This window comes from Amblyomma mixtum, chromosome 5 (genome assembly GCF_055824585.1).
Source record: "Amblyomma mixtum isolate Tamu chromosome 5, ASM5582458v1, whole genome shotgun sequence".
NCBI lineage: Eukaryota > Metazoa > Arthropoda > Arachnida > Ixodida > Ixodidae > Amblyomma > Amblyomma mixtum.
In genome coordinates, this window is record NC_143016.1 from 8,181,151 (window position 1) to 8,195,381 (window position 14,231).

The window sequence follows — 14,231 nt, forward strand, 5'->3', positions numbered from 1 at the left end:
GGATTCCGACGTCACGTGCACCGGAGTCGAGCGGAGTGATACATCGTGCGCGCATCGGTCGCTCTCGCAGTGCCGGCTTTGTTGGATTTTGAGCGCATCTGGTGCCAGCTCTGCGGCTTCGTGTCGGATACCTCTGTAGTGCAACGAAAACAACGCTTCGGCAATGTCTTGGCAGACCTACGTCGACAACCAGATTTGTGCACAGGTCAACTGCACAGTGGCCGCAATCGCTGGCCTCAACGATGGAGCCATTTGGGCGAAATATGAAAAGGACTCCAACTCAACGGTGAGCAAGCGGCTCTATGCCGGTGCCTCGACTAGGCCTAACACGCCGACATGTTCAATCACCTTTGTGGCCGGGTTTGAAAACAGGGCCTTTATTACGTGCATCGGATGGGTTATGCAGGCGTCTTCGTTGTAGTGTCTAAGCCGCATTCTTCATTGCCCTTCTTCAAACTATCATTTTGGTAAATATTTGCCGTTGTCTCTTCACAGTTCGGCTTCGGGTGCCCGTACACGCCCAAAGGCGTTACCTTGTTTGTCAAAATTTTCCCTGAACGTCACTAATTTTAGTGCGCGCCTGCGCACGGTTTTTTACAGTACGAAGTAAGCCCACTGTGGGCGGTACTGTTTTTCTTTCACCACGAGGAATTTTTTGTGCGTAAATACATCTCGCGGTGATCTTTCAGCTTTCCCCTGTCGATCCTAGCCGCCGCATGTGCTCAGGCACGGCTTATAACTGGGGCATTTGCTTTCTTACCCTTTCAGTCGTGCCGGTTGGGAGTATTGGCTTTGTGACGCGCGACGAGTTATAGAAAGTTTGTTAATTTTCGCTCATGGGGCTAGTGTCACTGTATTTTCTAAGAGGGCGCATTTCGTTTGCTGTGGGAAAAAAAAAAAATGCAGCCCTTCGGCGGCGGTCATCGGTTGGTAGGCCTAGGTGTGACTAAGCTCGGGGCTGCCGCGGTACGGGCCTGGGTGTCAGCGACGTGCTGTCGGTTTTGCTTTTCCAATCGTGCAGTCTGACGGGAAGGGAGGGGGTGTCTATCGAGCTGAGGTGGGGCGGGGCGATTTTTCGTCTTTGGGCGCCGGTCGAACCTGTTTGCGAGCGGAGGGGGGAGGAGACTACATCTGCTGCTTGCTGGTATCGGCGCAGATCACGCAGCAGGAGCTGAAGACCATCGCCGACACGATGCGGACCAACCCTAGTGCTTTCAACGAGACCGGCATCCACCTCGGTGGCCAAAAGTACTTCTGCCTATCCGCCGAGAACAACCTCGTCCGGGGTCGAAAAGGCAGCTCTGCGTTCATCGCTGTCGCCACCAACACCTGTGAGTTCTGCGCTTGCTCACGTCGTGCACTACTGGCGCCACTGGCATTTGGACGCTGCTCTCGCTGTCGAATATTTGACAATGTGGGCATATGCAGTATGCCGTGCCCCTTGTCTGTAGCGTAGCGTGAAAGATCGACGCGTGCTTCTCCTCAGCACGTCTAGGCAGATGAGCGCTGAATGGTTAACGAGTCTTGAAAACTAAACTGATGTGCCCAATTCGAAGTCTGCTGTACAGGGTGCCAAGGAGACTTGTGAACTGTGGGGTGTGTCGAAATTCCAATGTATTAAGTGCACAAGCCGGAGTGGGCGTTAAACAGCCCCTCTCGTACAGTTGTTAGAACCGCCCCCAGTTCAAGTGCCGTGCTTCCGAGGCGTTTTGGAATCTTCGCACTTCAGTCACCTTTTCTCAGTGGTTTTGAGAACATATTTTGGCACTCGAATTTCTTCAGTTACATCCGTGCCCAGAACACGTCCCTGTTGCATAGTTTGACTCGCTTGACATTTGCCTTCAGCATCCCAAATGTTGCCAGTGTCCTGCCCACTGATCTGTCTCGGCTTGATTCTTCAGGGTGCTGCATGGGTTCAGTTGTTTCTCGACATTCATGCACTATCTTTCCTTTGTTGCAGGCCTGCTGGTAGCTGCCACTATTGACGGCTTCCCTCCTGGTGTGCTCAACAATGTGGTCGAGAAGCTAGGAGACTATCTGAAGCAGAATAACTATTAGGTATGCACACCTGCTCTACCAATAGTGCTTGACACTTTGCTTACTGGCTGTTAGGATTTCACTGTTTGTGCTGCAAACAGCGCAAACTCTGTGCTCTTGGTATGGAGCTGCTTGTTCACTACTGTTGTGCATTACTGGGCTCCTTACCTGTGCTGTCAGTTCTCGCTTTTCCAGCAAATCCTACTAAGTTGACTTTATTTTGCAGTTATTTGTGTCATCCGTGAACAGTTTGGCTTGCTCTTATGTGGGCATGTCTGGTTTTTGTTCGCATTTTTGAGCCTTGATGCTTTCAGGAGGAGCACTCTGCACATCATTAAATGTTTCTTTGCTTGTTTCTTCCAGTTTTACAAAGCAAAGGGAAGCGCCTGCCACGAAATTGCGTGCGCCTCCTCCTCCTCCCCCTGAACCTGCTGCTGCCACCCTCGGTGCCACCTTCCTTCCCGCCCTCGATGGTTGGACCAAGACGGCACAAAAGGCCAGGACTGAGAGATCCACCGAAAACTGCAATTCCCGTTCATCGGCACTTTTGCAGCTTCTGTTGGCACTACTTGTTCCTCCTTCAATTCATTCTTTTTCTCACGAGCACTGTTAATGTGACACGTCCGTGAGCTCTCCAGAGTCCCACTGTATTTCTGTGAAGGGGGAGGCGCTGCGCAAAAGCAGAGAAGACTGCAACACTTCTCAATTGCATTCGTTGGCACTTTTTAATTGTGAATTGTATTTTTTTTTTTCACCCTGTGTTACAGTGCCCTTTTTTTTCTCTTCACCTTCTCCTCCTCCTCAATGTTTTTTAGGTGGGTCGGGGAAACAATTTGCGCGTTACAGAATGAAAACGCTGTTGAAGCCAGTGAATCGGCGTTACGCCGACTATGCCGGTTGGAATAAATTCCAGAGTGTTGATGAACTTATACCCAACTCTTTTTTTTTTTATGCACACATGTTGAGAGGTGGACAGGTGCTATTAAATTATTTTGTGCTGTTGCTCTTGGTCCTTGTTTGGTTTATTTTCTTTTCATACTTTTTGCTAATGTCATCTCTGCACTCCAGTGGTGTGGAGATAGGTGGGAGACAACTGTAGGGTGACATTTGCTTTCTGGGTTGAGGGGCAAAACACAAGCTGGACTTGCTTTCTGACCTAGTGCCATGTTTGGAACACTTCTCTGCTGCATGAACGCAAAAGCGTTCTTCCACTTTTCACCTCTAAAAGAAGGTTCAGTGCCGAGTATATCGAGAGCCTAGTCAAGGAAACTGTGTGGTGGGGTTTCGTACATTTTTAATGGGGATGTATGGATGTGAATGGACAGTTTCGCGCATGATGCAGAGTGATTGCCAGCCTGCTCCACTTGAGAGGCACTGTCCTAACATGGTTGTCTGGCGTGACCCCGAGGTTTTCACTTTTACCCAATGTTTTGAAGGGTTAACTTGCCTTTATAGATGATGCTGTTCTGATTCTCTACTGGTTGCTTTGATGGCAGTCTTCAGAGTGGTCTGCAGCTCGCAGGGATGGTTTGGACTTCATAGTTGGGAGCTTGGTGTAACGCAAGGTGCTCTTCAGAGGCTGGATGTGGCATGTTGGCAGTCACTCAACCCTGGAAGACTGTGCCACTTGGTGGAATGACATTGGGCCAATGCCCGTTTTTGCATTAAAGCTCGCTAGAGTCTGTGGTGCTGGTTGGAGTTAACAGCGGAGCAAATGACCATGACCGGAAAGCTGCTCAAGTTTGGAGCTACTCTCACTATGCCTGTTTCAACTATGTGACTGCTGGTGGTGCGCGTCGATTTTTATTATTCCCGGTCAAGTATCGGGAGACACTGTGCCGAACAAATTTTGTTTCTTTGGTTTTAAGGTGCCCACCTCCTCCGTTGAAAAGAAAAGCTCCTCGCGCAATTGCTGGTGCGTATCGCACGGCCAGATGGAGCGCGCGTTCTGAAGCCCGGGGTGAGAGTGCGGTCGCGACGATGCGTTCGAGAGGGCTTCGGAAGTTTCCGACGACTTAACAATTTTGTTTTTATATGCGGGAATAAAGGAGTGATAGTGACATTGATAGTGGTGGTGATTATTCGCGTCCGCGCCGCTGGTGCGACGACGCATTTGGTGAAACCGCCGAGAGCTCAGTGTCCCTTAGCGGTCAAGTTCAATGCCTGCGCGGCCGGGCCTGCGGACCTTAATCGCTAGGCGCGCGACAAAACATCTACGCTGAGCATACACGCCGCCAACGTGTCGAAACACTTCGTGGCCGAGCGAGGACTTGTCCAGTGATCCGCAGTTTTGAAGTGATACCCCCTTTCCCACGGTGCCCATTCCGTGCCATGACTCCGATCATCGTGGTGCGCGGGATTGCATACGTAGGCAGAGGTACACTTTATAGAGTCGGGCATGCTGTATCGACACATGACTGCTCGCAATGATAAAATGCTGCTGTTACCTAGGCGTCTTTGTGCCTTACTACTGGAAGCGACTAACCCAGCCAACAGACCGCGGGGTGGTTACATGTCTGCTCTACAGTGAGTTGAAATCGCGGAAGAAAATTACTACACGGCTAAAATTCGTTAGAGTCGTTTGAGGGCAACCTGGATAATAACTACTTCAGTCTTCCTAAATGAAGCAAGGCGCAAAGAAAAAATGTCAAGAAGCAGCCGATAGGCAGCTCCTGACATTCGAGACATTCGTTAAAAGAAATTCGATTTTACCTCCCCGCTCCTGAAACACACCAGCGGGCCATATCTACACCCTCCGGATGCATTGTCCCTCGAGGTCCTCGCCATTGCGCATGCCCTCCAGTCATTTGCTCTCCTTCGCTCTCTTCAAGAGTGCACAGTCTATTCAGACTCACAAGCCGCTATACACCACATACAGAAACGCACCGTAGCCCCTTCTCTCCAACAGGAGGTCGAACGAGCGGTCTCCGCATTGCAGCCTTCCATCGTTTTCCTCCGCTGAGTCCCTGGGCATTCAGGGATTGACGGCAATGAGCTGGCCCATCAGCTCGGCCGCGACACTTTTCCGGGCACCGTTGATCCCCTGGCCCAAGTCCTCGGAGTACGGTGGGAGAGACACCCTTCGCCGCACCATAAAAGAGGTCGACCTCGAGCTCCGTCTAGACAAACGCCTTTACCCTCCCCTCATCCATCACTCATGGTGCCGGAGGCTCGCCTTCTTCGGCACATCCAAATGAATGCAGTTATCACCCCGTCTCGCCTCTTTCTCTATAGTTATCGATCGGACCCTTCCTGTCCCAACTGCCCCTGTATCTATGCGGACCTGGCCCATTGCCTCTTCTATTGCCCGGCTGCTCAGCAGTCGGGTTCCTACCCCCACCTTCTTTATCCATCACCACCTGGCTCGACTGGCTTGGCGCTGAAAGGGAGGAAGAACAGCGACTTCTGGTCGATCAGGCGGTCGACATGCTCGGCCTGTAAATGGTGGCCGAATAAAGGTCTTGTACTACTACTATTTGTTTGTTTTTTTTACGAGCTAAATAATATACCGTGAAAGCGAGTCCAAAGAGGTATTGTGCAGGATGATCAGAGTGAGCGAATCAACATTATTTTATTAATTACGAAGTATTTTTAATCCATGACAAATGGCGGGCAAAATAAAAACGGTGAATTCAGCATGATGCAAAAGTAGGCTTATTTTAGAAGAACGCTCATTTCTTGTAGACGACATTAGGCGAAAGGAAGCGTACTCATTTGATGCTTATCATTTTCGGGTAAAGCCTGGTTTTCCCCCAGTTCTCGCACCTCGAGAAAGATATGTCGAAGTAAGGATTATCCGAAAAATAGTCTTTGCGACAAGGTAGCGTGCCAGCGCGAATTCTCTGTGTGAAAAACTAGAAGCTCTCCCAGCATATTGCAGAAAACTGGACATGTAATTTTTATTCGTTGCAAGCATATTCACACACACAAAAAAAGCTTGGCTGCAGAGTGAACTTTTGAACCTCTGTGCTTCTTTGATGAAACTTTCAGGGGTATGCATACGCATACAATTTAAATAGTATTGTCTCTTGAGCACGAAAAGAGTGATGCCGTTTGCAATCAGCTACTCAGTGTCAGTCTGGAATAATTATCTGTTTTAAAATGATGCCTGTTATTATTATTTTGCACAGCTGCCAGAAAAGCTCTTGGTACAGGATAAGGGGAAGATATTGTTGTTATATGACCATTTCTTGTCATGAGGCCTCTTTTAGTTTGTTCTTTTGCTGTTTCCTATTTTGGTGCGTTAGCACTATTAGCCTCCTACCGCACAAAATCCCACTGTTTGTGTGAAGCCTTTGAGAGAATCACGAAAGGAAATGAGCATGACTGGCTCCTTGGGTGAATGGACACCTCAGTCGCGCTTCGAGCTACGTGGCGGTAGTGACAGAGATGTGCGCTGTATTCGTTGACGTGGACAACGATGTGGCAGAAACCCAGCTCTGGAGCAATAGGCCGCCGGCGTTCGTTGGGTTCATTTGCGATGGCGATGACAACGTTGCAGACTCTGTTGATTTTAAGGAAAGTAAAGGCGCATAACTGGCTCCGTCGGTCAGTGGACACCTCAGTCGCGCTTTGAGCTATGTGGCCATAATGTCCACCTTCAAAAAACCGTGCTTTTGCACAATATTTCGTACTTAGAAATGCTAAACCGCTAGCCTTTTTTTTTTCTGATTTTGAACTGTCAAGATAGAAAGCCTTGGAAATGAGCTGCATAAAAACCGGTGAACAGCGTAGGCAATAGTAGAAGCTAGGGCTAGGGAACAAAGCCTCGCAAAGGGTCTTGACAGTGTTACGTAATCGTTTCCACAAATTGCAGCCTCATTTTAGCTTTTCCTGCCAATCACGGCTCGCAAAACTAGGAATACTGACGAGTCCACTTATAACGAACTGGATGATCGTGCTGCTGATTGCGTTTGTATTCAAGGTTCGTAGTCAGTGGACTTTTCATTTTACAGCTAGAAATACGAAGCCCGACAATAATGGCGTTTGTTTCTCAGAAAAGTTCGGTATTCTTGTCGCTTCTTCGAAGCAGACCATATCACAGCGCATTGCGGTCATACATGTGTTTTTCTCCGAGGTCAAGCAACACGCTGCTTTAAGTACGCTATTCAACTAATCACGGTTAAAGCGATCACGGCAACCAGTGGCTTGTCGGCCTTGTCTTCATAGATTCTTGGCAGTCGGGGAGTCTTCGTACTTTGCGTGCAGTGGCTTCGTTAGTGTATCACTTTTCAATGCCGGCGTCATGATCAGCACTTAAGTGACTCATCACATGATAGCAACGTAAAGTGACTCATTATGCAGGTTTTTGGGTTTGGCCTGCTGCGTATGAAAAGGTGCCTTTCAATATCGCTGTTTGCCACCGATGACAAAGGGCAGCCGCCGGTCGCAGCCGTTCCTCCTCGTGCATAGAAACACGTAAAAGCTAAAGTTTGTGGTGCCTTCCACCAGAGCAGCCTTTCAAGGCAATCGTTTTTCACAGCACCGTTTGGTAAAACTGTGCCGCATTGTGGGCAGTGCTCCGCCTTTTCTATTGCCTTTTTGGGTCCCCGCATTATTTCCAAGGACGTAGCCACGGGTCTCGGAGGCGCTCTTCAAAGTCCGCGCTATCTTCTTGCTATCCTCTTACCTGCGCGGCAGTATAAGCAGTGTACGCTATTTGTGGCTATAGTATGTATACACTCACACAGTGTAGTACGGAGACATGCATAGTTAATTGCTCTTTATCTTTATGCAGGTAAGCTGCAGTGCGGATGACGAGTTTTCAGGTTGCTTAGCAGTGTTTGGCGCTGGACGCTGGGGGGTGGGCATTGGATGTAGCTGCACACTTGCCAGGACGGTACAATCTGTGTTAATTATTTGGCGGAGCACGGTAAAACCTTGTGCAGCACCGCTGGCGAGTACGCAAAGTCGGCGAGTAAGCAACGCAGGAAAGCAGCTTTTTCGGGCATACCACGAGGAAGGTGTAGAGGCGGCTGAAGCGAAGCAGTCACCATAGTCTTCTTTACGATATTATCGTATTTTGGAACGATCACTAACGCTGGCCGCGATCGATTGTCTTGTTGTTGGGTTTAATTTCAACCACCTGGTGTTGTTCTACGTGCACTGATGTCGCGCAGCACACGGGCGACTTCTGCGTTTCGCCTGCATCGAAATACACGCACTGCGGCCGGGATTCCATCTTGCGACCGTGGGCTGAGCCATAGAGTAAATATACTGACCACTGTAGCCAAGGCCGCTGAGCCAGTGTTGAGCACCGCGGTGGGTCGCGATAGGGTTTCTTGCTAAAGGCAGATAGTGGATGTGGAGCAGTTGCCGGCAGAATAAATCAGAAGAATAACCCCACAAATAGCTTACAACAACTTGAGTAAACTCATCGAGCAATGAGAATAGAAAACGGAGGACTGGCTGTACGTGGAGACAGCAGTAATCGGACAAAAAAATTGCATGAAGCTTGCATGAGGTATGGGAGCAGCTGGCACGCTTGGGAAGAAACGTTTGCCCTGAAGGGCACATGGTCTGGACGTGTGTGGTGACGCTGTTCTTGACCAGCCTCTTCGTGACGCGCTGCACGCACGCAGCGTGAATGTGGGATGCCAGAGTAGCGTTACCAACAACTCGGGAGCAGATTCGACTTGGGAGCCGACATGTCGCGCCCCCTTCCCAGATTCGACCAGTGCTTCCTTTCGGAGCTGAAAGTAGTCACGATTTGCTGACAAGTGCAGAAGAGAGAGCCGGTCCTTACAAAAAACTTTTAGGCAGTTTATAGACTGTCTGTAGACTTCTGTCTATAAAGTCTCTAGAATTTAGACAATCTATAGATTTGTGGCCATACACTTACTTTTTTCTACAGACAGTCTATAGACTATGAATAGAGAAAAAGAAACATCTAGAGGAAGGCAACAAAGTCTATAAGGAGTCAATAGACTGTCTATAGACCATTTTTATGAGGGGGACAGAATCATCCTGTAGTGGGCGTGGCCCCGGACAGACAGACGGTATACATAGCTTCCATTGAGTCTTCTTTCATTTAGGCAGCCTGTTCTCTATTCCGAGCCATTCATAATTAGTCTTGGACAAAGTACGCGCGCTTACAGTGTGGTGCCACGGAAAGTTGTCAGGCGTTCGAATGGCGTGAGCGACTGGCGATGATCTCTGCTTGCCCGCGGTCGTCGTCGGCTTCCGCTGCGGAACATTTCCTCCCGCTTCCTGTGGATACGGGGCGTCGGTTGATGCTCGCGCGGTTTCCTGCACTCGTGGGGAGCGGCCGCTATCGGTTTCCGCGCAAGCTTCCCGGCGGCAGAAGCCCTTCCTTGCCGCCGACGCGTAGCCGTTCACCCCGAACAGTGCTCTTCCTCGGTTTTAAGTTCTTGCTCAGCTCATCTGTCCTTGCCGTCACGCAGCCGCAAGTTATTGTTACCGCTATAGATTTGAAGAGGGTTCAGCTTAAGTTAAGGACAACGCAGCGAGCTACGGAAAGAAAAATGATAGGTGTAACGTTAAGAGATCGGAAGAGGGCGCAGTGGGTGAGCGAACAAACGCGGGTTAATGACATCCTAGTCGAAATCAGGAGGAAGAAATGGGCTTGGGCAGGGATTCCAAGAGAAGGAAAGCGCAGCAGGTGTTGGCAGAAGGTTAGGTATGCGAATGAGTCAAGAAGTCTGCGGGGATAGGGTGGCCGCAGATGGCAAAGGACAGGGTTAGTTGGAGAGACGTGGGAGAGGCCTTTGCCATGCTGTAGGCGTAGTCAGGCTGTTGATGATGGTGATGATGATAAATTTGCAAACGCAAAACACGGAAAGAGGCGCATTCGCTTATTTATTTTTATCCCCTTTCTCCTTTTGATCATACCCGAGTAAATCCCATGGATCATCATCATCCGCAGCAGCAGTGATGAACATGGCGATCCCTGGGACTATAGAATTAAAGCAGCTGGTCAGATAACAATCTAGGTGCCGTCGGTAACACAGGAGTTCAGTGTCGCTTGATTCTGAAGCAGCATGTATACACAGGAACGGCAGTCTGCAGGTGGACTAGACGGACATTTCCTTAGGGAAGGCTTTTTTTTCTTTTTGTCGCAAGTTTGACATCTTAAAGCAGGTCTTTTTTTGTTTGTATGTGTGCGGGAGAACTACTAGGCGCGTTTTCCGATTTCGGACATATGTACAGATGCGGGAAAAAAAGTAAACGGAGCACCAAGTTGCCTTCTGACACTGCAGAGGAATATATATATATATATATATATATATATATATATATATATATATATATATATATATATATATATATATATATATATAGCGGTCACAGCTACAGCAGTATATTTGGCTGCCACCCCCCCCCCCCCCCCCCCAGACACACACACACAAGAAAAGAGAACTGAGAAAACCGTGCTTTTAATAGGCAGCAACACAAACGCCTATATGCACAGATGACCTGCTTTTCAACAGATGAACTGTTTTAACCGCGCTTTCATCGGATACGGCAGAGCAAGTGAACGTAACGCATAGGAGCTTCACTCCTAAGTTGTGGGAGGAGAAGATAACCAAAGCTCTGGGTGTCACAATTGTTAACCATGAACAAGGTTCAGTTTAACGTCTACCTAGAGGAGTCAATTATGAATCAACGCCTTACTATTGAGGGATAAGGGAGAAATGAGTCGTAGTCCGCGTAGCTTGGAGCTTGAAAAGGGTTAGCAGTTCATCTTTCAGTGTAGTCCGCATGGAGGGATACATACTGATCGACTTCTGTGAAGCGATCGAACTTCTGTGAAGAAGCGAAGAAGGTTGAAAAATTAATCTCATACTTACTTTGGGTGGCATGGCTTGTGAATTCATTATGCTGCAGTGCTTTTCCATGCCGTAACTGAAAATTTCCTCAATTAGACCCAAAATTCTCTAAAGCCCTTTTTTTTTTCCTGCAGCAATTTGAAAACTCCGTCAATATTAAAAAAAAAACTGAGCCGGTTTCGTTTCTTAAAATTCCCTAAAACTCCTTGAAAATTCCCTATTCGCCGTATTCCTTCTCTCAGATTCCCTGGAAAAGGGAAATTCCCCAAAATGCAGCAGGCTGCTTTGCTGCAAAATCAAGCTTGACTATGGCCTTTCGTAGCGTGCAACACCCGACAGCTGCACGCCACGGTGGCGAAGCTCATCAGCTTGCGCTCAATGCTTGGCAATACCGCTTGATAGTTGCCCTTACCCTCTTCTTCCGCCGTCCAAAGATTGGCAGAAACATGCAGCGCGTTGTTTCTCGCCAAGTCGGAGGCAGACAGATCAGGCAAAGCATTCTGTTTGTCTTCTTTGCCCCGTGACGAGCCGAGCTCTCTTTTTCTTTGTGCTCGCTTCCAGTTCACCCCTCCTCTGCTCTTTTCGCATTGGCGACCTGACAATTTTCCGATAATCCGACCACGTGCACGTTTGTCGCATATGAGTTCGTGCCAAGAGGCCATTCGAACTCGTTGGTTGGCTCTGTGTGTTGGAAAATGATGCGAGCGGGAGCAGAGATGCTGTCTGTCCCGGAGGCGCAGTCTGATAAGCTGCCGTTCGCATTTTTCGCACTTGCTAAGTCACTATGGAGATGAACTGCAAAGCATAATCAATGAGTTGGACAGGCAGAGCAGAACGGTAGGTCTTCAAATTATCATGCAGAAAACCAAAGTAAGTTTCAACGGTCTCGGAATTGGAGCAGCAGTTCGCAATTGGTAGTGAGGTGCTGGAAGTGGTAAGGAAATACGTGTACGAGGGTAGTGGCTGCTGATTCGGATCATGAGAGGGAAATAACTAGAAGAATAAGAATTGGGTGGAGCGCACATGGCAGGCTCTCTGAGACCATGAATGGCAGTTTACCACTATCTCTAGAGAAAAGTATTCTGTAACGGCTGTATTTTACCGGTACTCACCTATGGGGCAGAAACGTGGAGGCTATGAAAAGGGTTGAACTTACGTTAGGGACAACGCAGCGTTATATGGAAAGGAAAATGGTAAGTGTAACGTTAAGAGACCGCAAGCGGGCAGGGTAGGTGAAGGAACAAACGCGGGTTAATGACATCCTAGTCGAAATCAAGAGGAAGAAATGGGCTTGCGCAGAACATGTAATGCAAAGGCAAGATAACCGCTGGTCCTTAAGGGTAACGGAGTGGATTCCAGGAGAAGGCAAACGTAGCCGGAAGTGGCAGAAGGGTAGGTGGGCGGATGAGATTAAGTTTGCGGGGATACGGGACTGCAGCTGGCAAAGGACTGGGTTAATTGAAGAGACATGGGAGGGACCTTTGCCCTGCAGTGGGCGTAGTCAGGCTGATGATGATGACACTTTTCTCGAATCTTGCCCTAGCTGAGCACCCTTTTATCACATAGGGATGGGATTGTGATCTTGGGATGTTTTTTTATTTGTTTGTTTTTGGTTTTTCTCATTTGCTTCTGCCATCCATCTGAGTAATATTTTAATCCCTCCTCCTTTCTTCAATTCCTTTGGCTGCATGCTCTCGAATCTCTCGCACCTTCCAAATTTAGACGCGCCGGATAGCGCCGGGTGGTGCTAATGACGTGTCATAAATTGAAGCTTCGTTGCGTTCGGCCGAAGCCTTTTCCACACCCTGTGGCTCCCCTTTCCTCTCCAGGGTTTCTTAAAGATATCGTTGGAGCACCTAAATGATTTGCCTTGGGACTGTCGTGAGACTAGCATTGCAGCTCTTTCATCATTGAACGTAAATCCCAGCGATAAATGACAAACTAAATGTAGATTTTTTTTTTTTTTTTTGCTTTTGATGTAAGGTCCTCGCGTCGATGTTTCTTCGAATTTGCGTGCTTATACACCTAGGGGTTGGGCTTTTCGGCTTAAACCAAGACGCACCGATTAAAGTACGTCGAATTCTTGGTCTAAAATTCGGTTTTTAATTGAAAAAGGTCACTATTTCAGGTGTGCGCTGGCTATTGAGCAACAGTTGCAATCGGTCATAGGAAAGAAAGGTGAATACCTAGAATTCTGGACAACACTTTCTTTTTTTAAAATGGGAAGTGTTTTATGAACGACCTTTTTTTAACATAAGTTTTCACCATAACAATCAATATATCTGCAGATGCCTTCTCGGAACGCTTGTGGTTTTTTGCTATTTATTGTTAAAAAACGCACCCCATTGGTCTTCAATGGCAGTGTTAACCATTCAGCGCGAGCGGAGGACAAAATTTAAAAGCGGGATCTTGCTATGCATCGGGAGCGTGCCCATCAGTTTGTTCATAACAGTATTTTACAATATTCCATAGTTGCCTCACAGTTAAAAAGGATGTCCAGGAAAGCTGGACTTGCTGGAACTAGGTGCGCGGTGTGACAATTGTATCGTTGGAATCCATCATCATCATCATAATTTATTTTACCCTTATGCATAAAGGGGAGGGAGTAGCGCATAAAATAGATAGCCAAAATGTAAGCAATAACCAATCAAAAGCATTCACTTAGGAAGTCACGGTCCAACTCAAGAAGGCGCTGTCCTGAAAAGGAACAGGCAGCAACATTTCACAGTGTAAGATGACATACTAGGCCTTCTTTGAATCTGATCGGATCACATTCGATGGCAACATGTTCGGGAGGCTGATTCCACTCTTCTATTGAGGCTGGTTAAAAAGATTTGTTAAGAGTGTTAGTTGATCTATCCATGTGCAAATGTTGTAAACCATGTAAACTTTATCCATGTAAGCTAAGTATGGCTGTAAGTTTTGAGCCATTGATCGGCGAGCTCGAACGCATTGGTGTACATTGGGAGGCTCCTTCCTCACCGCCAGTCGCCTCCGGCTAGCGTATACCCGGAGGCGAGTTTCTCCCCTTGACCTGAGCTGGCTTGTTTATTTCGGCCAGTAAGTGGGGACCGGGAGAAAACAAAAAAAAAAACACGTAAAAATTAAATGTAAAAGAAGGTAGTCCATAACGTTTTGAGTTTTCCCGAGAGCTATGAGTGGCTCTGGCGATGCGGTTTTCGCTTACGTTTTGCTTTCAATTACGTATACTTCACTGCGACGGGTGTGCTGTGAAACCAAGGCCTGTGCTTCGTCTTGCGAACACGACCGGCGACGGGTACATCCGTCGCTGCTGGCAAGTTTCATGTGGTGGACGTCAGCCAATGAGAGCGACCGAAGTGGAGCGCTGGCCGAGCTCGTCTCGTAAGACTGAATAAGATGCAGTGTTAATTAGCCAACAACTGC

General features: G+C 48.1%; 1 protein-coding gene across 1 annotated transcript; it reads left to right on the top strand.

Moving 5' to 3' along the window:
• Nucleotides 1–8: 8 nt before the first annotated feature.
• Nucleotides 9–4,103, top strand: LOC149341259 (profilin-2-like). Its single transcript, XM_089543250.1, has 4 exons — nucleotides 9–286; nucleotides 1,157–1,331; nucleotides 1,961–2,058; nucleotides 2,401–4,103. Exons 1-3 carry the CDS (start codon nucleotides 164–166, stop codon nucleotides 2,056–2,058), a joined length of 396 nt encoding a protein of 131 aa, XP_089399376.1. The 5' UTR covers nucleotides 9–163; the 3' UTR covers nucleotides 2,401–4,103.
• Nucleotides 4,104–14,231: the final 10,128 nt, after the last annotated feature.